Here is a 27,840-nt window from a genome sequence, read left to right as displayed (position 1 = left end):
ATTTAGGAACTCCAGGCTTAAGAATGGCATAGCAGAAGCCCCGGCCGTCGCTCCGCGGCGTGCTCCCTGCCCGCTCTGCTCTCGCCCGGCCGGTCGCTGGCTGGGGAATGGTGTTGGCGCGCACCCCCGGCCCGCCAAGCTCCGTCCCGCCCTTGCGCCAGGGCAGCAGAGCGCGAGAGGCTGTGAGGCAGCCAGGGAACGAAATGTCATCACTGGAATTTCTATTAAAAAAAAAAAAAAGAACGGTATAGCAAGAGACACTGTTCCATTTTATTTATAACGGTAGGAAAATGGAAACAACTTTTTTGTCCAAAAACAGGAAATGGGTTTTAAAACATCAAACCACAATTTAAAACAAAGCTAAGAGCAACCATTAACAACATGTTGTGAATGTATTTAATGACATGAAAAGAGTTAACTGTGTATTTACTGTCTACTCTCCGGATGTCTTCTATGAGAAACCTGATGGTTTTCTCTCTTCAAACTCCTATACCTCTTCATCCCTCCTTACTCAGTCTAACCTTGCTTCCTATTTTATTAAGAACATGCAATCACTCAGAAAAGACCTCTGCAACTTACTACCATAACATCTGCCCACCAGCTGGCATCTCTGTCATATACACTCCTCCTGTTTCAATGGCTGGAACCATCTTGGTGGAGACCAACCCTTCACTAATTAGACACCACGTTCTGTCCCTCTGCACTGTCCACGGAAGAGTTGCACTTCACTGTAATGACACAAGGGGGCGCTCTACATCAGGAATCTTGTAAACCACTCCAAATCAAGTCTTGAATTAGTCTCCAACAGGCACAGACACAAGCACTCTTCATCCATACAAAGCTACAGAAGAAAAAACAAAAACACATTAGCTGGGGATTTCCCTGGTGGTCCAGTGGTTAAGACCCTGTGCTTCCAATGCAGGGGGCAAAGGTTTGATCCCTGGTTGGGGAACTAAGATCCCACATGCCATGCAGTGTGGCCAAAAAGACCAAGAAAAAAAAAATATCAGTTGGTAAAAATTATCAGCTTAGCCACACACCCCACCTCTAAAACTACTGGAAAAAAAAAAAAAAGCTAAACTAAACTAACAAAGTAAAAGACTCCAAAATAGTCAAGATGCTCCTGAAGAACAACATTAGAAAAATTATCAAACTGTGTGGTGTGCTGCTCAATCATGTTGGACTCATTGCGACTCCATGGACTGTAGCCCACCAGACTTCTCTGTAAATGGAATTTTCCAGGCAAGAATACTGGAGCAGGTTGCCATTTCCTACTCCAGGGCATCCTCCCAACCAGCGATCAAGCCCACGTCTCGCGTCTCCTGCATTGACAGCAGATTCTCTATCAAACTATATCAAAATCCAGTAAAGCTCCAGTAATTAAAGCAGTAGAGTATCAGAGAAACAGACAAAAGGAGCAGACAGAGATCCCAGAAATACACCTCCATTTGAAGAAACCCAATATACAACAGGGGCTATTACACATCAGTGGGGAAAGCAGTCTTTTCAGTTGAATGGTCTGGGAGACTCGTTTTCCATATGGGGAAAAAAAAAGAAAATCAAGTCTTTATCGCACACCCTGTTAAAAAAAAATCAATTAGTCTTAATTCTTCCATTTTCCCTACACCCATAGCCACTCTCTTTTTCCTGAAATCAGTCCAATATACAAATACAGGCAAGAGATTAACAGCATTTCACTAAAGCTGAAGCTCAAAAGCTAGTAAGCATAAACAAAGATGTACAACTTTATGAAAATAAAGCTATGTGATACCATTTCTACATCCAATAAACTGGTCAAAAATTTAAAATCCTGACAATCAAAGCATTGCTGAAGGTCAGTTCAGTTCAGTCGCTCAGTCATGTCTGACTCTTTGTGACCCCATGAACTGCAGCACGCCAGGCCTCCCTGTCCATCAACAACTCCCGGCGACCATCCAAACTCATGTCCACTGAGTCAGTGATGCCATCCAACCATCTCATCCTCTGTCGTCCCCGTCTCCTCCTGCTCTCAATCTTTCCCAGCATCAGGGTCTTTTCAAATTAGTCAGCTCTCTGCATCAGGTGGCCAAAGTACTGGAGTTTCAGCTTCAGCATCAGTCCTTCCAGTGAACACCTAGGACCGATCTCCTTTAGGATGGACTGGTTGGATCTCCTTGCAGTCCAAGGGACTCTCAAGAGTCTCTTCCAGCACCACAGTTCAAAAGCATCAATTCTTCGGCGCTCAGCTTTCTTTATAGTCCAACTCTCACATCCATACACGACTACTGGAAAAACCATAACCTTGACTAGATGGACCTTTGTTGGCAAAGTAATGTCTCTGCTTTTTAATATGCTGTCTAGGTTGGTCATAACTTTCCTTCCAAGGAGTAAGTGTCTTTTAATTTCACGGTTGCAATCACCATCTGAAGGGATTTTGGAGCTCCAAAAGACAAAGTCTGCCACTGTTTCCCCATCTATTTGCTATGAAGTGATGGGACCAGATGCCATGATCTTAGTTTTCTGAATGTTGAGGTTTAAGCCAACTTTTTAACTCTCCTCTTTCACTTTCATCAAGAGGCTCTTTAGTTCTTCTTTACTTTCTGCCATAAGGGTGGTGTCATCTGCATATCTGAGGTTATTGATATTTCTCCCAGCAATCTTGATTCCAGCTTGTGCTTCCTCCAGCCCAGTGTTTCTCAGGGTGTACTCTGCATAGAAGTTAAATTAGCACAGTGACAATATACAGCCTTGACATACTACTTTTCCTATTTGGACCCAGTCTGTTGTTCCAAGTCCAGTTCTAACTGTTGCTTCCTGACCTGCATACAGATTTCTCAAGAGGCAGGTCAGGTGGTCTAGTATTCCCATCTCTTTCAGAATTTTCCAGTTTATTGTGATCCACACAGTCAAAGGTTTTGGCATAGTCAATAAAGCAGAAATAGATGTTTTTCTGGAACACTCTTGCTTTTTTGATGATCAAGCGGATGTTGGCAATTTGACCTCTGGTTCTTCTGCTTTCTAAAACCAGCTTGAACATCTGGAAGTTCACGGTTCACCTATTGCTGAAGCCTGGCTTGGAGAATTTTGAGCATTACTCTGCTAGAGTGTGAGATGAATGCAATTGTGCGGTAGTTTGAACATTCTTAGGCATTGCCTTTCTTTGGGATTGGAATGAAAACTGACCTTTCCAGTCCTGTGGCCACTGCTGAGTTTTCCAAATTTGCTGGCATATTGAGGGCAGCACTTTCTCAGCATCATCTTTTAGGATTTGAAATAGTTCAACTGGAATTCTATTACCTCCACTAGCTTCGTTTGTAGTGATGCTTCCTAAGGCCCACTTGACTTCACATTCCAGGATGTCTGGCTCTAGGTGAGTGATCACACCATAGTGATTATCTGGGTCGTGAAGATCTTTTTCGTACAGTTCTTCTGTGTATTCTCGCCATCTCTTCTTAATATCTTCTGCTTCTGTTAGGTCCATACCATTTCTGAAGGTGGAGCTACGGAATTTCTTTTACACAGTTGGTGGGAATAAAAACTGTAAGAACTACTTTAGAAAAGACTGGCATTATCCTAAGTTTTTTTTTTTAACTGGAAAAAAATTGCTTTATAATGTTCTATTGGTTTCTGCTGTACCACAATGTAAATCAGGCATAAGTATACACATTATCTTAAGTTTTAAGATGATAGAACAATTCTATTTCATGATTCATACTCAGGACAACTCACACACATTTCCCTCAAAAGACAGGTAAAACACTTATTTATAATAAGAGTTTGTATTTTAAAAATTAAAAATAACCTCAATGTCCATCAGCAGTAGAATGTCTAAATAAATTGTAATATACTCATAGAAAAAAATTCTATACAAGAGTACAAATGAATGACAGCTGCACACATATACATGAATGAATTTAGAAGCATAATGATGACTAAGAATAGCAAGTCACCAATAAATATCGACTATGATACTGTTTAAAATAATATACAAACCCAAGCATAATATTCAGTTAACCTTACATATTTGGTAAATCTACAAAGAATAAAACAAGAGAATAAAAATACAAAAAGATAGTGACAAATCCAGACTGGGAAGTAGATCCACAGAGACCCACATATATATCTATTTATATGTATCAAATATTGTATAATTTTTAAGTGGGGTAGGAGCGAGAAAAAGATTTCTATTTGAGAAAATATATATTCCCATGCCAATTTCTAGAGACATTTCAGAGGGGGGAAAAAAGTGTTAAATTTTAATTTTACCTTTTTCATCTATTTTATTTTCATGATGACTTCCTTTCAGGATCCAAAATCTAATATAGAGGGAAAAAAATTCACAATCATTTTCATGTACTATCTAATTCAGGTACATCATCATACTCTTGTAATTTCTTTTTTTTCTTCTTGTAATTTTCTAAAGACTCCTAAACCATTAATCCTAGTAATCACCTAATAATATTTACTAGAAGGGGAATTGGAAATAGAATTCTACATACATCATTTTTTCCATATATGCTTCATGGTAATAAACAACCAAATATTTGGTATAATTTCTAATTACAGGATAACTCTTCCTATTTCAAAACTAAAAGCATCCAGAAATAAGGACCTTTGACTTTCCAATATTTGCATATGCTCAAGGGAGTTTTTGCCATAAGATTAAACAGTTTGGTTTCAAAAGAATCTTTTCTTTTCGCTCACATTTCAATTTAATTTTGAAGAGATTAGCTCCAACTCATACATGGAAACGAAAGGACATAAACGACTATTATTTTTCAACTATCTTTTCTTACAATCTGAAAGAGCTTTTGAAGAAAACTTTGAAATAATCACTTGAGTATGCTTTGATGTAACTCTAAAATATTTATCAACCAATGATCCTTAACTTTCCTTCTAAGAGTATATCAGGAGTACTATTTCTCCTATCTGCTTTGTTTTCCATTGGCTGACTTAGCTACTGAGGTCGCTAAATACACTAAAGTTTTAAAGAACATTCCAATTTATACCAGCAACAAGTATAAATTTTCCTTTAAGCTACAAGGAAAAACATACAAATGAATAATTATTTTCTATACTGAAGTAAGTTGTTAAATTATCAGTCCTAATATAACCCATATGCTAACCCATGAAGCACTCTGCTTAAATAAGTGTCTTTTTAAATTCCTACCCTTAGGTTCAAACGTATTCTTTAAAAAAGAAAAACAAAAATTAAAATTGTACTTACTTTAGCCAACAGTTCTTGTGTTTCATCAGTCAGTGGAGCATGTGAAAACTTGCAATGTTCTCCCTGATAACATTTTGCTCCTGTATGGTAAAACTTGCAAGGATATTCATGTAACTCAAGTGTTAAGGAAGAAAAAATTTTTAATCCTGCTAAAATAACTTATTATTAATCTAATAACTTTATTTTTCCTATATGAAGTTCTTTTCTACTAGTAGAAACATTAAATTCTCTATGTAAAATATGAGACGACAGGACTTCCCTGGTGGTCCAGTGGCCGAGACTCAGCACGCCCGATGCAGGGGTCCCAGGTTCAATCCCTGGTCAGGGAACTAAAGCCCACATGCTAAAGATCCCACGTGCTGCAACTAAGATCCAGGACAGCCAAATAAATTAATGAATTAAAAATAAAAAGATCCATTCTTAATAAAATTAAGTACAAGACAATAAATTATTAACTGGGTTACAAGAAAATTAACTTTAGGATGATTATATACATGAAGTTTATTGGCTATCACAGGACAAATTTCTCCCTCATAATCATTCTTCAACTACAGGTATGTTTCACTGATAAGACAAAAGAGATGTGCATTTTAAATACTTTGAGAAATTTGACTATTTTTAAAGCATTCTTTTGGGGTGAGGGAATTAAAGTCAATAAAATTATGTGTCTTGCAAATCTGGATCCTTCATATATTAGACTTGTTTAAAATGGGATCCATATATACAACTCTGATATTACTTTCCAGGAAAAATTTCTCAAGTTAGGGTTTGAGATTCCTTATATTGAATGACTTAAAGGAAAACAACTTTTGTGGTGATCAAATGTGCAGTTATCCTAAAATGTTATGTTCCATGTTTTCATAGCGTGTCTAGACCATTTATACTCAAGAGTTAAGGTTACTCTTCAATTAAGGGACAATTAATCTCTATACAGCACAGAGTATAACAGAAAAGAATTACTCCCAAACTATGCAATTCCTGCCTCTTTTACGAAGTAGATTTCATGAATACAGATTTAATTCATGGATGTCACAGCAGAAATTCTGAGAATGTTTTCCTGGGACCTAAAATGAAAGGTCTCATGACCCTGTTTCACTACCCAGTTAGACAGGATGTACATTTGAGGGAATTTCTAAAGATTCTTTCTTGGGGCAAGGGGGTGGGGGAGGGAATCTGTGAACAATATAATCACTTCAATACCGAGTTGAGCTTAGATATATAATTTTGTCATGGTTAAAACACTGGTTTCATTCAAAATTTTACATTCATGTAAACATTTATGAAAAGTAAAGTTACTGTATCTTGTGATAAAGGATATTATGCAAATATAGGCAGTTTTCCCCTCTGGTACAATATCCTTGTACATAAAACTTACACATTTCCTTTTTCTTCTCTATCTCTGCATCATGATCAAATTTACATTGGTCTCCCTGGGCCAAAGGAAGAAACAAGGAAAAGCCATTATTTCTCACAGTTAAGCCATTACAATTCCTACTTAATTCTGGATAAGCAAATGATTCCAGAAGAAAACAAAGTCTTAGGTAGAAGCAGTATAGTCTGATTTTTAAAGAGCTATTATAACTGCATTGTATTACACATATTGGCTTGCAATTTGTCAAGTCCTTAACATTTTTAACACAAAGCATTTAAAAAAAATTATCTATTTTCAGAGACATAAAACAAGGTACACGAATTTCATGGTCTAATGGTATTAAAATCATACAGAGTCTGTTCTCTTATCACTGTGGAATTACATTACTACTTTCTTAAATACAAAACAATATTTCAGTAAAATTTTCTACTTGAAACCTTTCCAGAAAGAAAACAGTTCTAAAATTATACAGGTATGCTTTTGGAGTGTCTAACAGAAACTGGTTTTAGAACATTTTTGCTATACCTTACATCTTAATGTATTTTTGCTTACACTATACCTTAATACACTTCCTTTCAAGAAAGTATTTACAAATTTGCTTTCCCTGGCGTTGCACCGTATGTTGGTTGATGAACCCCTGACTCATTCTCACAGGCTGCTGCTGCTCTTTAGATTTCCCATTCTATGAAAACAAAATCAAAAAACTCAATGTGAAAAATAAGAGATTAAACATTTGATTCCATTGTACAAAGTTATCTTAAACTACCTTTTAAAACATTAAAAAGTAACTCTTCTGAATTGCCCTTCAGGTAAGACTTGGATTTTTGTATATCATTTGAAACAAATGAATGACTGTCAGTTTCAGTATCATTCCATCACTGAACATTAGTGTTTGTTCAATCTGAATTTTTATTGTATCTTCACTGTATGCTAACTGTCTGGCTCTTTGCGACCCCATAAACTGAAGCCCGTCAGGCTTCTTTGTCCATGGAATTCTTCAGGCAAGAATCCTGGAGTGGGCTGCCATTTCTTCCTCCAGGGGATCTTCCCAACCCCAGGGATCAAACCTGAGTTTCCTGCAGCTCCTGAATTGGTAGGTGGATTCTTTACCTACCAATTCTTTCTTATTGCACCATCTGAGATTTTATTGTACTTGACCTCACTTAAAAAATTAAAAAATTTTTAAAAGGTAAGTTCCACTCATTGTGATAAACAGTGAAGTCTAAGAACAAGGCTCTTTAGAACACTAGGGACACAATGGAGTATTACTCAGCCATTAAAAAGAATACATTTGAATCAGTTCTAATGAGGTGGATGAAACTGGAGCCTATTATACAGAGTGAAGTAAGCCAGAAAGAAAAACACCAATACAGTATACTAACGCATAAATATGGAATTTAGAAAGATGGTAATGACAACCCTGTATGTGAGACAGCAAAAGAGACACAGATGTATAGGACAGTCTTTTGGACTCTGTGGGAGAGGGAGGGGGGGATGATTTGGGAGAACGGCACTAAAACATGTATAATATCATATAAGAAATCAATCGCCAGTCCAGGTTAGATACAGGAAGCTTTGGGGTTGGTGCACTGGGATGACCCAGAGGGATGGGATGGGGAAGGAGGTGGGAGGGGGGCTCAGGATGGGGAACACGTGTACACTCGTGGCAGATGCATGTTGATGTATGGCAAAACCAATACAATATTGTAAAGTAAAAAAACAAACAAACAAAAAACAATTAAAGGTCATGCTACTTAAAAGCATAATAAATTACTGTAAATATGAATTATAAAACCATCAAAAAAAAAAAAAAAAGGTAAAGCAACCAAAAGCAGTGTAACCTTTCATTTCAACGACAGGCCCACTAGGTGTGAGCTGAGTATACTGATGAGCTCAAATTAATGAACATAATTAGAAACAGACCCTTAAAGATGGTGATAAAGGTATGAAAACAAAAGGGGACTTTCATACAAAAATGAAAGGGGAATTTTATTACAGGTCTTTAGAAACATAAATCACTTTCAGCGTGTTAACTTGTGGTACAACTTACAGCATCTACATGTGGTATTCCCACATACGGTCTTAGGAATTCCACAGGTACAAAGAAGGGAGCTGACTGCACACTTATGTGACCTGCTCTGTAATAATGTCAAAACTCCACTCAGCACTATCAAAATTATGTGCCTAACAAGTATGCCAGTTTTAACTCTCGGTTTTATTTGATCATGTAATTGAATTCTGACAAATATGTTTACAATTTGTTTCTCATGTAGAAGAGCTGTCAGTTATGGTGGAATAATCACTTGAGTCAATCTAAACCAAAGGAAAGGGAACACTGCCTGAGTGCAGCCCTGCCTGGCCCTGGGTGACTATAGACAGTTACCTAAACCCTATGGCTTCATATTCGTCTTTTGTAAAATAAATTTTATGTAAATACATTTCAGTCTATAATATTTGGTGTTTCTAATATTTTACCAAGCCCTAATTCTTGTCTCCTAAACCAAGCCTAACAAATGGCTGCCATCCAGCTCAGAAGCCCTCAGAAAAGTAGAGTCCAAAAGAGTCACTTACTGCTCTACTGTGATTACATCTGCAGACCAAGGAAGAAGAAGAACTTCTAGAAAGCAAAATCAAAATACCAGAGGGGGTGGGGGGTCTGGTGTCTGGAAGGGGGTGTCTCAAAAATATTGATTTTTAATTTTCAGAGGGAGTCAAAAACCAATAGACCAATGGCCGCTGGCATGCCCTCACAGCTATCTAGGGACTTTCCTGGCAGTCCAGTGGCTTGGGCTTCCCAAGTGGCGTGGTGGTAAAGAATCCACCTGTCAGTGTAGGAGACACATAGATGTGGGTTCAATCCCTGGGTCGGGAAGATCCCCTGGAGGAGGAAATGGCACCCACTCCAGTATTTCTGCCTGGGAAATCCCATGGACAGAGGAGCCTGGCGGGCTACAGTCCATGGGGTTGCAAAGAGCTGGACGTGACTGAGCACACATGCACGTATGGCTGTCTTCTCTTTTCCTTGCTTCCCACATCTGTTTTTCCACAGTCATCGACAGCACAGCACTCAGAAATCAGGGGGCTTGTGCGTATGTATTCAGGGGCAGCAGGTACGACACTAAGGTTTGAGCGTGAGGAAGGGAGCCTAACGGGGAGAAGGAAGCATGTGGGGAGCCCGCTGAGGGTAAAGGAGGCCCCACTGAAGTGTGAGATGCAGTGCCTTCCGACACATGTGGATTCTCATACCTGGTCCTGTGAGCCACTGCTCCTCAGGGAAGCATTTCCTTTGTCTCCTGGGCCAGGACACTTTCGCTTCATTTTCTTCTTTTTACCATTCTTGTGAACAGCTTTAAGGTTTATATTTTTTTGCTTAATAGCTAAAAACAACAACAACAACAACAAAAATTTGACTTAAAGACAATATAAAACAATAACAGCAGTTTACTCTTAAGAGGGATATTCTTTAATAATGTAAGAAAAGTTCTCCACTATTCAAAAAGCAAAAACTGGGATGATGTGGACCTGTCTTTCCAGCAGCTCTGGGATTAATATACTCTGGATCCCAAATTCATTCCTTGTGAAAATATATAAGGCACTGCCAGGAAAAAAGCAAGATAATTAACGAAATCATTCTTGCAAGACACCAGCCCAGATTCTTTTTAAGTGTTCAAAGTACGATGGATCTCATTAGGAATTGCTATAGCACTGCAATAGTAAAAGCTTCAAAGGATCTCAAATATGGCTGTCAGATTATTCACTGAAAACATTTTATATAGATTAAGTTGATCTACAGGTCCATTTTAAATAGAAAAACGTTTCAACAGGGAAAAAAATGAGAGGATTAAGAATTGTACTTACAATTGGCCCTTCTTGTCATATCTATGGCTTAATCTTAGTAATCTAAAAGAACATATTCCTGGGGGACTCCCCTGGTGGTCCAATGGTTAACAGCCTGCCTTGCAATGTGGGGAACACGGGTTTGACCCTTGGTCATGGAACTAAGACCCCACATGCCACGAAGCAACTGACACTTGATGCAGCCAAACAAATATTTATAAAAAGGAATATATTCCTGAGTTCAGTCTCATACACTGTTATCCCAGTCTATTCTTCTTCAAAGGAAAGCAACCAGAAAAGGTATTTCCTGTCCTTCACATACGCTGAAGCCAGGGATTTAGCATTCTCCCTTGCAAAGTTGTCATGTCCTTTAAATTTATTTATTTATTTATTTATATGGCCTTACTAGGCCTTAGCTGTGTACACAGGAGTTTTAGATGCCGCGTATAGGATCTAGTTCCCTGACCAGGGATCGAACCTGGGCACCCTGTATTGGGAGTTCAGAGTCTTAGCTACTGGACCACCAGGGGAGTCCCAAAGTAGCCATCCTTTGAAAACTCTGCTGCACGCTCCACTCCTCCTGCAAACTGAGCATTTGTACACCAAGTGGCCAGCTCACATTTGATGTCAAGATCCAAGAAAATCTGATCTTATCATGAGATAAAATGCAGACCCCACCCCCAACTCCATCCATGGACAATGGTGACTACTCCTCCAGGTAACTTTAAATGATCTAACAACTTGACTCTTACCTTTCTTGGTCCCCTTTGCTGTCTCTTTCTTCACAGATTCTTCAGGACACAGTAAGGACTGAGTAACACTTGCCATCTCTTTAGCTTGTATGTACTGCTGAAGCTCCTTAGCGAAATTATCCTCTGGCTCCTGATTGCAGATGTCATCATCAGTATATGCATCATAGTCCTTACTTCTTGATTTCCTATGTTGCAAATTCTTCGGAGATGTAGAGCTTCTAGAGTGCCTAAACTAAGTAAAAATTAAATTTTCAAATTTAAAAACCTAGCATGATTTGAAACAATCTGGTCATGAAGGAGAAATAAAGACTGGCTGTGAACTGATCATTGTTGGAAGCTGACTGATGAGAACACAAGGGTTTCATATGCTGTTCTTTCCACTTGTATGTATATGAAATTTTCTGGAATTAAAAAACAAAAACACATGCATCCATACTTAAAAGATGCTTTGAGGGAAGACTCAATCTGTTCACTGTGTGTACTTTACTAGATTGAAAGACTAAAGCCCCACAACTGAATTATTTGCTATAAAAGAACTACAGTAATATAGTCCACATTTTATTTCTCCCTTTGCATGGACCATCCTTTCACATGGTTTAATTCACTAACTTGTCATCGAGAGCAAGTAAACTAAAATGGCCCAACTGGAAATCCACCTCACCAGCTACCAAAGTCTACTTCCTCCCTTTAACTCGAAGCATTGCCGGCGGGGGATGTAGCAGCAATGATGACAAGAAACTGCCAAGCAGTCCAAGCAGCAGGCACCTTCAAGCACTTGGTGCAGAAACATTCCCAAGTATGGGTTATGGGTGTCTATACTTGGAGACACCAAGGTTAATCAAGATTTATTATTACAACTGGTACAGACGATACATTTCAATTAAATGGTTTATGTGTAAAAGGCCCACTTGTCTAGTTCAGTCGCTCAGTCGTGTCTGACTCTTTGCAACACCAACGACTGCAGCACGCCAGGCTTTCCTGTCCATCACCAACTCCGGGAGCTTGCTTAAACTCATGTCCATCGAATCGGCGATGTCATCCAAGCATCTCATCCTCTGTGGTCCCCTTCTCCTTCTGTCTTCAATCCTGCCCAGCATCACCATGTTTTTCAATGAGTCAGCTCTGCATCAAGTGGCCAGAGTACTGGACTTTCACCTTCAGGATCAGTCCTTCCAATGAATATTCAGGACTGATTTCCTGTAGGATGGACTGCTTGGATCTTGCAGCACAAGGGACTCTCAAGTCTTCTCCAACACCACAGTATAAAAGCGTCAATTCTTCAGCGTTCAGCTTTCTTTATGGTCTAACACTCACATCCATACATGATTATTGGAAAGCCCATAGCTTTGACTAAACGGAACTTTGTTGGCAAAGTAATGACTCTGCTTTTTAATATGCTGTCTAGGTTTGTCGTAACTTTTCTTAAAAGGAGCAGGTGTCTTAATTTCATGGCTGCAGTCAACATCTGCACTGATTTTAGAGCCCAAGAAAATAAAGTCTCTCACTGTTTCCATTGTTTCCCCGTTTATTTGCCATGAAGTTATGGGACTGGATGCCACGATCTTTGTTTTCTGAATGCTGAGTTTTAAGCCAGTTTTTTCACTTTCACCAGGAGGCTTCTTTAGTTCCTCTTCTCTTTCTGCCATAAGGGTGGTGTCATCTGCATATCTGAGGTTATTGGTATTTCTCCCAGGAAACTTGATTCCAGCTTGTGTTTCACCCGGCCCAGCATTTCGAATGACATACTAGTCTGCATATAAGTTAAACAAGCAGGGTGACGATATACAGCCTTGACATACTCATTTCCCGATTTGGAACCAGTCCATTGTTTCATGTCTGGTTCTGTTGCTTCTTGACCTGCACACACTTTTCTCAGGAGATGGGTCAAGTGCTCTGGTATTCCCATCTCTTTAAGAATTTTCCACAGTTTATTGTGATCCACACAGTCAAAGGCTGTGGCATAGTAAATAAAGCAGAAATAGATGTTTTTCTGAAATTCTCCTGCATTTTCTATGCTCCAATGGATGTTGGCAATTTGATCTCTGATTCCCCTGCCTTTTCTCAAGCCAGCTTGAACATCTGGAAATTCACAGTTCACGTACTGTTGAAGCCTGGCTTGGAGAATTTTGAGCATTACTTTGCTAGAGTGTGAGATGAGTACAATTGCTTGGTAGTTTGAATATTCTTTGGCATTGCCTTTCTTTGGGATTGGAAAGAAAATTTACCTTTTCCAGTCCTGTGGCCACTGCTGAGTTTTCCAAATTTGCTGGCATATTGAGGGCAACACTTTCACAGCATTATCTTTTAGGATTTGAAATAGCTCAACTGGAATTCCATCACCTCCACTAGCTTTGTTCCTAATGATGCTTCCTAAGGCCCACTTGACTTCACATTCCAGGATGCCTGGTTCTAGGTGAGTGATCACACCATCGTGATTATCCGGGTCATGAAGATCTTTTTTGTATAGTTTCTCTGTGTATTCTTGCCACCTCTTCTTAATATCTTCTGCTTCTGTTAGGTCCATACCATTTCTGTCCTTTATTGTGCCCATCTTTACATGAAATGTTCCCTTGATATCTCTAATTTTCTTGAAGAGATCTCTAGTCTTTCCCATTCTATTGATTTCCTCTATCTCTTTGCACTGATCATTGATGAAGGCTCTTATCTCTCTTTGCTATTCTTTGGAACTCTGCATTCAGATGGGTATATCTCTCCTTTTCTGCTTTGCCTTTTACTTTTCTTTTTTTCTCAGCTATTTTTAAGGTCCAGGCAACCATTTTCCTTTTGCATTTCTTCTACTTGGAGATGGTCTTGATCACAGCCTCCTATACTTGTCACAAACCTCCATCCATAGTTCATCAGGCACTCTATCAGATCTAGTCCCTTAAATCTATTCCTCACTTCTACTGTGTAATCATAAGGGGTTTGATTTAGGTCATACCTGAATGGTCTAGTGGTTTTCCTTACTTTCTTCAATTAAAGTCTGAATTTGGCAAGGAGTTCATGATCTGAGCCACAGTCAGCTCCCGGTTTTGTTTTTGCTGACTGTATAGAGCGTCTCCATCTTTGGCTGCAAAGAATATAATCAATCTGATTTCAGTATTGACCATGTGGTGATGTCCATATGTAGAGTTGTCTCTTGTGTTGTTGGAAGAGGGTTTTTGCCATGACCAGTGCACTGTCTTAGCAAGTCTCTGTTAGCCTTTGCCCTGCTTCATTTTGTACTCCAAGGCCAAACCTGCCTGTTACTCCAGGTATGTCTTGACTTCCTACTTTTGCATTCCAGTCCCCTGTGATGAAAGGCCATCTTTTTGGGTGTTAGTTCTAGAAGGTCTTGTAGGTCTTCACAGAGCCATTCAACTTCAGCTTCTTTGGCATTAGTGGTTGGGGCACAGACTTGGATTACTGTGATACTGAATGGTTTGCCTTGGAAACTAACAGATATCATTCTGTTGTTTTTGAGATTTTAAGTTTATCACAGTAAACTGTGGAAAATTCTGAAAGAGATGGGAATATCAGACCACCTGACCTGCCTCTTGAGAAATATGTATGCAGGTCAGGAAGCAACAGTTAGAACTAGACATGGAACAGACTGGTTCCAAATAGGAAAAGGAGTACATCAAGGCTGTATACTGTCACCCTGCTTATTTAACTTATATGCAGAGTACATCATGAGAAACGCTGGGCTGGAGGAAGCACAAGCTGGAATCAAGATTGCCAGGAGAAATATCAACAACCTCAGATATGCAGACACCACCTTTATGGCAGAAAGTGAAGAAGAACTAAAGAATCTCTTGATGAAAGTGAAAGAGGAGAGTGAAAAAGTTGGTTTAAAACTCAGCATTCAGAAAACTAAGATCACGGCATCCAGTCCCATCACTTCATAGCAAACAGATGGGGAAAGAGTGGAAACAGTGACTGACTTTATTTTGGGGGGCTTCAAAATCACTGCAGATGGTGACTGCAGCCATGAAATTAAAAGACACTTACTCCTTGGAAGAAAAGTTACGATAAACCTAGACAGCATATTAAAAAGCAGAGACATTACTCTGCCAATGAAGGTCCATCTAGTCAAAGCTATGGTTTTTCCAGTAGTCATGTATGGATGTGAGAGTTGGACTATAAAAAAAGCTGAGTGCTGAAAAATTAACACTTTTGAACTGTGGAGTTGGAGAAGACTCTTTAGAGACTGCAAGGAGATCCAACTAGTCCATCCTAAAGGAAATCAATCCTGAAAATTCATTGGAAGGACTGAGGTTGAAGCTGAAACTCCAATACTTTGGCCACCTTATGGGAAGGGCTGACTCATTTGAAAAGACCCTGATACTGGGAAAGATTGAAGGCAGGAGAAGGGGATGACAGAGGATGAGATGGTTGGATGGCATCACCAACTCAAGGGGCATGAATTTGAGTAAAGTCCAGGAGCTGGTGATGGACAGGGCAGCCTGGTGTGCTGCAGCCCACGGTATCACACAGAGTCAGACATGACTAAGCCACCGTACTGAACTGCATTTTGGACTCTTCTGTCGACTATGAGGGCTACTCCATTTCTTCTAAAGGATTCTTGCCCACAGTACTAGTTATAATGATCATCTGAAATAAATTCACCAATTCCTAAAATGTTGATATTCACTCTTGCCATTTCCTATGTGACCACTTCCAATTTACTTTGATTCATGGACCTAACATTCCAGGTTCCTATGCAATATTGTTCTTTAAAGCATCAGACTTTACTTCTCTCACCAGTACATCCACAACTGGACATTGTTTTTGCTTTGGCTCCGTCTCTTCATTCTTTCTGGAGTTATTTCTCCACTCATCTCCAGTAGCATATTGGGCACCTACCGACTTGGGGAGTTCCTCTTTCAGTGTTTTTGCCTTTTCATACTGTTCATGGGGTTCTCAAGGCAAGAATACTGAAGTGGCATGCCAGTCCCTTCTCCAGTGGACCATGTTTTGTCAGAACTCTCCACTGTGACCCGTCCATCTTGGGTGGCCCCACACGGCATGGCTTATAGTTTCACTGAGTTAGACAAGGATGTGGTCCATGTGATCTGTTTGGTTAGTTTTCTGTGACTGTGGTTTTCATTTCTGTCTGCCCTCTGATGGAGGACAAGAGGCTTGTGGGAGCTTCCTGATGGGAGAGACTGACTGGGGGGGAATCTGGGTCTTGTTCTGATGGGCAGGGCCATGCTCAGTACATCTTTAATCCAAATTTCTGTTGATGGGTGGGCCTGTGAGGATAACTATGTTTACTTTCGTTTCAGCCTTTCACATTATTTAGCAGGCATAGGGAGAACCAAAAAAATCATTTAAGTGCAACAGTGCACATGAAGTTTAAGCACAACCATGGGATTCTATTCAGTGCACCTGAATCAAAACATTACAAGGATCCAGATGAGTGATATCACATGTCCCCCCACCTCACCCCCACCCCACACGACCCACAGGCCTGCAATCCTGAAGCTGACCCTTTTCACTACAAGCAGTAACAAAAGTGACTTACTTGTATTAAATGAAGAGATGAGATGACTTGGTAACATTATAAAACCAGGATGATCATCAGCTATGATGCTTTATTAGACATTAGAGAGAGTGAAAGTGTTGTCGCTCAGTCGTGTTCGACTTTGCCACCCCCTGGACTGTAGCCCAATGTGCTCCTCTGACCGTGGGATTCTCCAGGCAAGAACACTGGAGTGGGTTGCCAAGCCCTCCTTCGGGGGTCTTCTTGACCCAGGATTGAACCAACATTTCTTATATATCTCTGGCATTCACAGGCAGGTTCTCTACCATCCGAACCACCAGGGAAGCCCATACGTTAGAGAAGCATTTCTAACTGACATTCTTTTCAGAGGGCACTGAGATATACAAGATATTAACACAATGATTGCTTAAATATGTCCTCATGCAGCTGCTATAAACTCATTGCTCTGATGTCTGTTGTTCCCTATATAACTTAGAAACTATAAGAATACAATATTACAACTTATCCCCCTTTCATAAGAAAGTCTGAAGTATTTATCTCCTCTTTTAAGTGAAAGATTTTCTTGTGCTTGATTCAGAATGCTTTACAGAACTAGTATGGCCTCCTGAAATTCCACAGAAATAAAAGTACAGAAATGTAGAAATTAATAGTCTCAAAAGAGTGTGTGCATACGGAGCGGGGGAAATGAAGTACAATTTGTCAGGAAGGAATTAAGAAGGGTTCAACAAATTCCTGGCAAATTTTTGACAAACATAAAGCAAGCTATAATTTGGAGGTTGGGCTTAGGTTGCAGTGTGAGAAACAGGGCTATAAACGAGAATGAATTAAAATGCTATATAAAAAAACCAAAAACAAAGCTATTGTAACAAATTATCTCTGATCACCCCCTCTCAACCCAGAATATAATCAAACAAAAATTTACCCCATGCAAAAATGGGGGTTATTCTCTAAAGAAATTTATTAAAATGTCTGATAAAGGCCAAGTCTTCTTGTACGAGTACTAAGACCCCAGAATGAAATCCTTTACATTCTGACATATGGGAACAACTTCCATCAGAAAAACACTCCATTCTCTATTCTGTATCACGGGTTCGTAACCTGCTGTCCAGAGATGCACACCCCCCTCCCGCCTGCCCCTGGCCAAGGGTCTATGGACAGAATGATAGAATTCAATGGACTTGGATGAGAATAAAAATCACATGTTAACTTTCATCTACCTCTAAATTGACATTTTAGCATTTTCTTCTGTTTTGAACACTGGCTGCAAACCACAGTAGTACCAGCAGTAGCTGCAACTGTCACGAACAGAAATCACAGGGACTTTTACACATTATACTTACTGCAGATCTCAAAGTATATTATGTTTTATGGTCATCACTTTGTCAACATAATATTTAGACCTAAAACATAGTAATGAGACCTACTGTTGGATCTAATTATTTAGTGTATCAACAAAGATATACTAAATAATTGTATATCTTTGTTGATACACTAAATAATTGTGTAAGAAATTACTCTTACCTCATTTCTTAATATTATGATAACTGTGTTTCAATAAAATCAACTTCCATTATAACCCAACATATTTTATTTTATTCACTTAAAAACATTATTCTGAGAAAGGGTCCAAGAGCTTTGCCAGACTGCCAAAGGGGATACATGGCACATAAAGAGTTAAGAACTATTATGCTGCTGGACGGAGAAGGCGATGGCACCCCACTCCAGTACTCTTGCTTGGAAAATCCCATGGACAGAGGAGCCTGGAAGGCTGCAGTTCATGGGGTCTCCAAGAGTTGGACACGACTGAGTGATTTCACTTTCACTTTTCACTTTCAGGCACTGGAGAAGGAAATGGCAACCCACTCCAGTGTTCTTGCCTGGAGAATCCCAGGGACGGGGGAGCCTGGTGGGCTGCCATTTATGGGGTCGCACAGAGGCCGACACGACTGAAGTGACCCAGCAGCAAAGAAAAACAAAAGCAGGGCTTCGCTGGTGGCTCGGTGCTAAAGACAATGCAGAAGACACAGGATGAATCCCTGATCCGGGAAGATCCTACATGCTACAGAGCAACTAGGCCCGGAGCCAAAACTGCTGAGCCTGTGTTCTAGAATCCACGCTCTGCAACAGAAGCCTCTGCAATGAGAAACCTGAGAACAAAGCAAAACAGATCTAGAGAATAAAACAAAAAAGCAGGAAAAAGAGAAAACCTGACCGAGAAGAAGAAAAACAATCAAGAAAAAGAAAAGAACACAAAAATTTTAAACAAATACACAAAGGTATCAAGATGGGTTTTTTTTTTAATGCTAGAAAGTTGTAACAAAAAAAAAAAAGAAAGTTGTAACAAGACAGCAGAACAAGAGAGAACTCTTGAATCATTAAATTATGACTCATGAAATGAAGATAAACAGAAAGAGTAAGTTTCTCAGAATATAAAGATAAAAGACAAAGAATAAAAATAAAACAAATTCGTTGTGCATGAAGGGTATGAATAGTCTCACCAAATACTTAAGCACAATGAATGAGAAGATTCATAGTCTCTAATAATACTGAGAATAAAGAGAAGAATCTAAAAGCTCCCAGAACAGGATGGTTGCAAAGCGACTAGAACCAGACTGGCAAGACTCGCACTAGCGACACGGACAGCAGCAGAAAACGGGGCAAATACCCTCAAGCTGAAGTCTACTTCAGCCAAAATACCTATCAGCTGTGAGGATAAAGTCAGTATTTTCAGAAACATTTACAAGAACTCAAAAGCTTTATCCCATGCATTCCTATATAACAGAACATGCCAGCTAAATGAAAATAAGTTACAAATAGTGCTTAAAAAAAAAAAGATGTAATTCACAAAAGCCTCACCAGACACCCAGCATTAAATCTAACAAAAGGTATGTAAGGTATCTACAAAAAAAATTATAAAACACTGCTAAGACAATTAAAAGAGAACCTAAAGACTGGACAATCTAATATTCTAAAGATGTCAATTCTCTCCCAAATGATCTACAGTTTCAATGCATTCCCAAGTTAAAGTCCCAGCAGGGTTTTCTGTGGAACTTGACAAACTATTTCTAAAATTTATATGGAAATACGAAGGGCTGAGAATAGCCAAGACAGTTAAAGAAGAAAAATGTGAGATGACTTACTTGCTTGATATCCAAACTCGTTATAATTAAGTTGTACTAATTAATACAATGTGGTCTTGAGGGGAGGGGTAGATACATAAATCAGTGGATGAGAACAGAGACTCTAGAAACAGACCCATCAGAACACAAACACTTTTTTTCCAAACACTTGATTTTTGACAACAGTGACACTGAAGATTTATGGGGGAAAACAACAGCCTTTTCCCCCAATGAATGGTGTTGGAACAACTGGGTAGGATAATGGAAAAAAAAGTAACCCAAAATTTGTCCCCTCTGCTGCTGCTAAGTCGCTTCAGTTGTGTCCAACTCTGTGTGACCCCATAGATGGCAGCCCACCAGGCTCCCCCTTCCCTGGGATTCTCCAGGCAAGAACACTGGAGTGGGTTGCCATTTCCTTCTCCAATGCATGAAAGTGAAAAGTGAAAGTGAAATCACTCAGTCATGTCCGACTCTTGGAGACCCCATGAACTGCAGCCTTCCAGGCTCCTCTGTCCATGGGGTTTTCCAGGCAAGAGTACTGGAGTTGGGTGCCATCGTCTTCTCCGTCCAGCAGCATAATAGTCCTTAACTCTTTATGTGCCACATAAAGCATTAACTATGAAAAAAATATTAATAAACTTGAATACATTAAAATCATTAACCTTTTATCAAAAATTGCTATTGGGAAAAAAGCTACAAAATGAGCTGATACCTGCAAGACATAAATCCACACGGGGGAAAAAAATCCCCTATATCCAGAACAAAGAAAAAAGAAAAAAAAGGTAAAAAGACTTAAAACTGGCACACAAAAAAGGGAAATCTAAATTGGACAAATATGAAAAGATGCTCCATCTTAAAAGTAATCAATAAAATGCAAACTAAATGACAATGAAGGTATCTCACCAGATGGCAAAATTTAAGAAAGTGTGGAGATATCTGTGTAGAAATACAGAGTCTCATTACACCGCCTTTGGGAATAAAAATCAGTAGAATGACTCTGGAATACAGCTTGGCATCATGGTAAAGGGAAAGATGCTTATCCGCTAAGACCTGGTGGTTCTACTCCAAGGTAACTGCAGAGGAGATGTGCAGCAGGATACAACTGAGATGCAGCAGCACTAATCACAACCTTCAAAGCTGGAAGTGAGGCCAAATGTCTACCAATGCCAGCACCTAGTATACTCAAATAATGGAATGCTATGCGGTTGAGAAAATGAACAAATAAGAATACACCACTTGTGTGCACTATGCATATTCTATAAGTATACATTATGCATACTATGAGTCTTAAAAATATAACGTTAAGAGAAAGGAAACAAAAGGACACATACAACACTATTCTATCAAGTGCAAAAACAGCCACAAGAAAACGGCACTCTAAGGAGGACAGCATTAGTAGGAAAACTGCAAAGAACAAGCAAGTGATTCGTGCACAAGTTGGGATAGTAGTCACCTCTGGAAGGAGAAAAAGGAACACGACTGAGAAAAGGAGAGCTGCACAGTGTCTTCTTGAGTTCACTTTTTAATTAGCTGTGATACACTTATGTTTTATCCACTTATAAGGAAAGAGCCTGGCCTGAAGTAAGCCTACTGACAAGTAACCTAGGTGTCTACATTCTCACAGTGTTGTTTCTGAGAAACTCCTTAGGATAACCACAGAAGGTTGTATCTGCCTGTATCCTGTATGGGGTTATATATGTACTGGGGAACTTTAAGTGGGCACAAAGGACTGGGGCTTATGCGATTAATATTACAATTTTTTAAAGTAATATTAGTTACTTATTTTGGCTGTGCTGGGTCTTCACCACTGTGCTCAGGCTTTCCCTAGCAGCGAGGGGGGGTTATCTGCAGCGCACGCGCGTCTCATCTCAGGGGCTCCCCTTGTCAGAGCACAGGTGCTAGACGCGAGGCTTGTGGGCTCCGAGCGTGGGTGCAGTAGCAGTGGTGCACAAGTTAGTGTCTGTTTGTTTTGCTGTGCTGTGTCTTTGCTGCTGCACGGGCCTTTCTCTAGTTTCAGGCTTCTCAGTGCAGTGGCTTCTGTTGTGGAGCAGGGGCCCCGGCAGTTGTGGCCCATGGGCTCAGCAGCTGCAGCGCCCAGGCTCTACAGCACAGGCTCAACAGTTGTGGAGCACAACCTTAGGTGCTCTGCAGCATATGGAATCTTCCTTGAGGAGGGATCGAACCTGTATCCTCTGCCTTGGTGGGTGCATTCTTATCCACAGCACCACCAAGGAAGTTAAAAAATTTTTTTTAAGTATTAAAAATGTCTGGGAAATTCAAGCTATCATTTCTCAGTTTTAACTAGGGCTCTCGTCTACAGCAGCCATATATGCCCCAAAGGGCAAAAGAAGTTATGTACTTGGGTAGCTGAGAGGCCTTCTGAGATGAAGATGCTGTACTTTCTGCCCTGTATCCTTTTATAAAGCTGAGTATAACAGTATCATATTAAAGGCCATGTGTGTCTTGCAGATCTCACTGCCAATTTGAACTCATTCTTTTGTAGTGTGTTAAAGTTCACAATAACAAAGGTTCCAAAAGAGAAAAAGCAAGACAGAAGCAGATATTGGCTTTGCTGTGGGTTGGCTGTGTCCTCCCCAAATTGAAGTCCTAACCCCCAAGTCGGAGAAGGCAATGGCACCCCACTCCAGTACTCTTGCCTGGAAAATCCCATGGATGGAGGATCCTGGCAGGCTGCAGTCCAGGGGGTCGCTAAGAGTCAGACATGACTGAGCGACTTCACTTTCACTTTTCACTTTCATGCATTGGAGAAGGAAATGGCAAACCCACTCCAGTGTTCTTGCCTGGAGAATCCCAGGGACGGGGGAGCCTGGTGGGCTGCCGTCTATGGGGTCACACAGAGTCAGACACGACTGAAGTGACTTAGCATAACCCCCCAGTACCTTAGAACATGACCACATTTGGAAATGGGGTCATTATATGTATAATTACATATCACATTTAAGATCATACCACAGTTAAGATGAGGTCATTAGGATAGGCTTTAATCCAGTATGTCTAGTGTCTTTATAAAAGGGGGAACTTAGACACAGACCTATTCACACAGGGAGAATGCCTTTTGGAGCATGAAGGTAAAAATCAAGATGATGCTTCTGGAAGCCAAGCCAAGGGGGATCAAAGACCACCAGCAAGCCAACCAGAAGCTAGGGGAGAGGCATGGAACCGACTCTTCCTCACAGCCTTATGAAGGAACCAACCCTCCTAACAGCTTGCTCTTGGACTTCCAGCCTCAAGAACCACAAGACAATAAATTTCTGTTGTTTAATTCACCACTCAGTATGTGGTACTTTGTGATGGCAGTCCTAGCAAACTAGTACAGTCTTTAAGCTGTTAGTCACTAAGTCTAGCTAAGGTAGCAAATCAAAACTTTCATTTGAAAAGAAAGAAGTTTTTAAATTGTTTACAACCACTTCATAGATATAATCAGTTCATGTTAAATGACAACAAAGTTCTTAATTAATTTTTTAAAAGGCATAAACAGGTTTCCTTTGATATAAGTAACCTGGTCTCAAATGCTGCCTAAAGTGAGACAAACAGAATCTCTAATTAATTTCTCACACCCTTTCCTGACTGTTTTTTTCAATACACCAACTTAATCTTACTTTTTTGGGCATTTGCTCACATTCCAGTTTTACTTTCCATTTTATTTTCTCTTCTTGTGTTTCTTCAACTTCTGTATCATCTATTTCACCACCGATTCTGTAGCAAAAATATCAAATAACACAAAAGGGTTTTCAACCTGAAAAGGGTTCATACCATAGCATTAATATCCACTGCTTTGGTTTACCTTCAACTTGCCCTCAAAGAAATTCCAAAATCAGATTCTACTCCAAATATTTCAGGGAAATGTACAGAATTATGATAAGCAGTAAATGTCAACATACATTTATGAGTAAACTGCAAAGCTGAAACTTTAAATTACATAACCTTCAGTTCAGTTCAGTCGCTCAGTCGTGTCCGACTCTTTGCGACCCCATGAATCCCAGCACGCCAGGCCTCCCTGTCCAGCACCAACTCCCGGAGTTCACTCAGACTCACGTCCATTGAGTCAGTGATGCCGTCCAGCCATCTCATCCTCTGTCGTCCCCTTCTCCTCCTGCCCCCAATCCCTCCCAGCATCAGAGTCTTTTCCAATGTCAACTCTTCGCATGAGGTGGCCAAAGTACTGGAGTTTCAGCTTTAGCATCATTCCTTCCAAAGAAATCCCAGGGCTGATCTCCTTCAGAATGGACTGGTTGGATCTCCTTGCAGTCCAAGGGACTCTCAAAAGAGTCTTCTCCAACACCACAGTTTAAAAGCATCAATTCTTCGGCGCTCAGCCTTCTTCACAGTCCAACTCTCACATCCATACATGACCAGTGGAAAAACCATAGCCTTGACTAGATGGACCTTTGTTGGCAAAGTAATGTCTCTACATAACCTTAATAGTCAACTATTAGAAGCTATATAAATCATCTATTCATTCAACAAATACTGAGAATCCACCATATACCAGGCTCTGGGTCTTAAATCCTGGGATACAACAATGAAAAAGACCTTGTTTGCACTTTCTGAGAACTTTTCTATCTACTTGGGAGAAAGAAAGAAAGAAATTTCGGTATGGGGTGATAAGAACTGGTGTATATATGAGGAACATTTTAAACCTAAGATATGGGGACCAAAGGTTTTCTGAACCTAAAAGATAGGTAAGAATTGAAAACAAAGAGGAATGTCAGGGAGAAAAATATTTCAGGTAGAATTCAGGGTGCCTTCTGAGGTCAGAAGAGAGCCAAACTTACATTCAAGTGGGAAGATCAAAAAGGAATGTTGTTGGGACTTCCCCAGCGGTCTGGTGGTTAAGACTCTGCTTTCAATGCAGTTCGATCCCTGGCTGGGGAACTATGATCCCATATGCTGCATGGCGCGGCTAAGAATATATTTTTTAAAAAAAGAAAGAAAAGTTGTTCTCAAGGTCACTAGAACTGAGAAGCTGAACAAGCAGAGACTGTCTCAGATGACTACTAGAGGATATTCCAACAAAACTAAAAACAAACCTAAGAAAGATGAAAATGGGAACTATAAGAAACAAAGAGGCCAGTAAAATATACAGCTAAACCTAAATAATGGTAGATGCTGTAGACACAGGGTGGAGAAGGGAATGGCAACCCATTCCAGTATTCTTGCCTGGAGAACTCCATGGACAGAGGAGACTAGTGGTTGCAAGGAATCAGACACGACTCAGCGACTCACACACACAGACAGACACAGGGGGCTGAAGACAGGTAGTGATTACGTGATAAAAGCTTAAGATCTGAGTTACACGCCAGACAAGGGCAAGGACTAGACAATTTCAGAACATGCTGCACGTGGAAAGTGCCGCCAGCACAGGACTGTGAACAGTGATTCTGCACTTCTTTCAGAGTTACGGCAGGAGCTGGGACGTTAGTTTCATCCAACCCAACAGTTACTACACTCATCTGTCCTGCGTCAGAGCTTCCGTCACATCCATCAGAAGAGGGACCAAGGCCACTGTTACAAGAGCCAATAAACCAAATACTGTGGACTAGCACTGGTCTAGTTTCCAGTCATGAACTGTCTTATATAGGAAGCACACTCTCCTTAGGCAGAACAATAATGACAACAGCAACAGTAACAGTAGCGTCTGACGTGCTTTACGCCTACTCTGTGCCAGGTGCTGCTCCATGCACATTAGACACACCACAACAGCCCTCCACGTACATGCATTGTTAAAAAGCCCATTTTACAGATGAGAAAATGAACACAGAATGTTTACAAAACATGTCAGAAATCTAGCAGAGCAGAACTGAGATTTGAGTTCAGGCAGGCAGAGCCAACTTCCTATTCAAAGTACCTACTAGGGACTTTGCTGGCAGTCCAGTGGTTAAGACTTCACACTGCCTCTGTGGGGGGCAAGGGTTCCATCCCTGGCCCGGAATTAAGATCTCTGGCCAAGGAATTAAGATCTCGAATGTCACTTGGCCAAAAGAAAGAAAAAAAAAAAAAAGGCAATTAAAATATTTACTAGCAGTAGCAGTGTTAGTCACTCAGTCAGGCCTGGCTCTTTGCGACCCCAGAGACTGTAGCTCGCCAGGCTTCTCTGTCTATGGGGTTCTCCAGGCAAAAATACCAGAGTGGGTAGCCATTCCCTTCTCCAGCGGATCTTCCCGACCCAGGGACTGAACACAGGTCTCCTGCATTGCAGGCAGATTTTTTACCATGTGAGCCACCAAGAAAGCCCCAAACTAGACAAAATCTTATATCCAAAATTGAACTCTTGATCCAATCACCCTACAATCTTAAACAGCAACTCTAACCTAATGACACAAACCAAAAACTTTGAAGTCGACCTTAACTCCTCTCTCATATTCCCCATCCAGTTTTCAAAATACAGCCTTACCTGATCACCTTTTAAAAAAAATCTAGCCATGTGCTTTTTATTGAGCTTCGCCCCAATTGCTCAGTAGTAAAGAATTAATCTGACAAATGCAGGAGACACCAGGTTCAATCCCTGGGTCAAGGAAGATCCTGGAAGAGGAAATGGCAACCCACTCCAGTATTCTTGCCTGGAAAGTTCCATGGACAGCGCAGCCTGGCGGGCTACAGTCCATGGGGTTTCAAAGAGTTGGACTGAACACGCTCTTTAAAAAAATTGTATTTATTTTTAATTATTTTTGGCTTTGCTGGGTCTTCCTTGCTACAGCATATACTTCAGTTTTGAAGCTCTGGGATCTCACTGCAGTGACTTCTCTTGCTGCAGGACACAAAGGCTTCAGTAACTGTGGTGCACACAGTTGCTCTGGGGCATGTGGGATCTTCCCTGACCAGGGATTGAACCAGTTTCCCAGACATTACAAGGCAGACTCCTAACCACTGGATCACCACAGAAGCCCCAGACTTGACCACTTCTTGCTACTAACCCTAACTACTAGCGGCCACTACAGTACTCTCAACCACCAGATGGTCCTGCTAATGTGTTAAGTCTCAGCTAAAAACCCTCCAATACTTACCCCTCACCTCACTCAAGGTAAAAGCCAAAGTCCTTATTATGGTAACTGCAAGTCCCTACACAATCTGCCCCTTCCCTTCCACCCCCCATTCCAATACCTCTCAGGTTCTTCTCTTCCAGTCCCATCATTCTTCCTCTCCACTGCAGCTGTCTTTCTGGCCACTTTGCTCCCATCACAGCGGAATATCCTTCCCACTAGATAATCAACCTCTCTCGCTTCCTTCGAGCCCCTACTCAAATATTCCTCGTCAATATTACTAGTAAACGTTCCTTAACTACCTTCTTTAAAAGAGCTACATCTTCCCTACCACCCCATCCTCCCTTACCCACTATCCAGCTTTCACTTTCTCCACGGCAGTCTCAGTACCTCTTTAAACATAAAGGAAATAATGCACCGCAATGTAGTTCGCTGCTTTATTATGGTCTTTAGGCTTTTTCAATGTACATCGGGAGACTAAAGGCAGACTACTCGCTGTTTATCCTTCACGACTCATCTTTTCTACCGAAGAGCGCCCAGCACGTGTAGTGAGAACCACAAATGTTCTCTGTCCTCCTTGAGCTGACGGTCTGGAAGGCAAATGCTACGGGGGCCGCAGGCGGGCTCCCTCCCAGCCAGAGGGACCTGGGCGCGGAGAAAACGGAGCATACTGAACCTCCCCCGCCCCCACCCCGCTCGCCGCCTGAACCCCGCCGCTCCCCGGGCCTCTGGCCGCGGCGGTCTACGAACCGGGACCCAACCCCGGCTTCTAACTCCAGCCCCCGAACGACCTCTGGACGCCGGACCTCACGGCGCCGCCCCCGCGGACTCCCTGAGCAACTGAGGCGGAACCCGGCTGCAGTCCCTGCGTTAAAAGCATGAAGAGTAGCGGTCACCTTTGGTCAGAATTCGTGGTGGACTTCTTGCCAAGAGCCGGGTTTGGGGGTTTGGAGAAAAGATTCTCAAAATCCATCATTCTCTTCGGCGCCGGCGCCCGGCAGCTACCAAGAAACAAGCCCGGCGCGAGGAGGTCCCACGCGACGCTGCTCGCCGCCGGCAAGTCACACC

At 40.9% G+C, this 27,840-nt stretch overlaps 1 protein-coding gene across 2 annotated transcripts; it reads right to left on the bottom strand.

Annotated features, from left to right (window-relative positions):
* Positions 1-248: 248 nt before the first annotated feature.
* ZC3H8 (zinc finger CCCH-type containing 8) lies at positions 249-27,840 on the bottom strand. 2 transcript variants are annotated; one of them, XM_019969600.2, is made up of 9 exons: positions 27,669-27,840; positions 23,392-23,488; positions 11,168-11,399; positions 9,825-9,955; positions 7,138-7,260; positions 6,525-6,636; positions 5,207-5,316; positions 4,246-4,295; positions 249-841 (listed from the first exon to the last, which is right to left on the bottom strand). In XM_019969600.2, the coding sequence occupies exons 1-8, from the start codon at positions 27,746-27,748 to the stop codon at positions 4,266-4,268; spliced, it is 915 nt and encodes a 304-aa protein (XP_019825159.1). In that variant the 5' UTR covers positions 27,749-27,840; the 3' UTR covers positions 249-841; positions 4,246-4,265. The 2 variants fall into 2 exon arrangements, with proteins under 2 accessions (XP_019825159.1, XP_019825160.1); XM_019969601.2 differs by lacking the exon at positions 23,392-23,488 and having other exon boundaries at positions 11,168-11,394.

The sequence above is a fragment of the Bos indicus genome, chromosome 11 (genome assembly GCF_029378745.1).
Source record: "Bos indicus isolate NIAB-ARS_2022 breed Sahiwal x Tharparkar chromosome 11, NIAB-ARS_B.indTharparkar_mat_pri_1.0, whole genome shotgun sequence".
In the NCBI taxonomy this organism is placed as follows: Eukaryota; Metazoa; Chordata; class Mammalia; order Artiodactyla; family Bovidae; genus Bos; species Bos indicus.
Note: the sequence above shows the minus strand (reverse complement) of the source record. Positions and strands in the feature narration are given on the sequence as shown.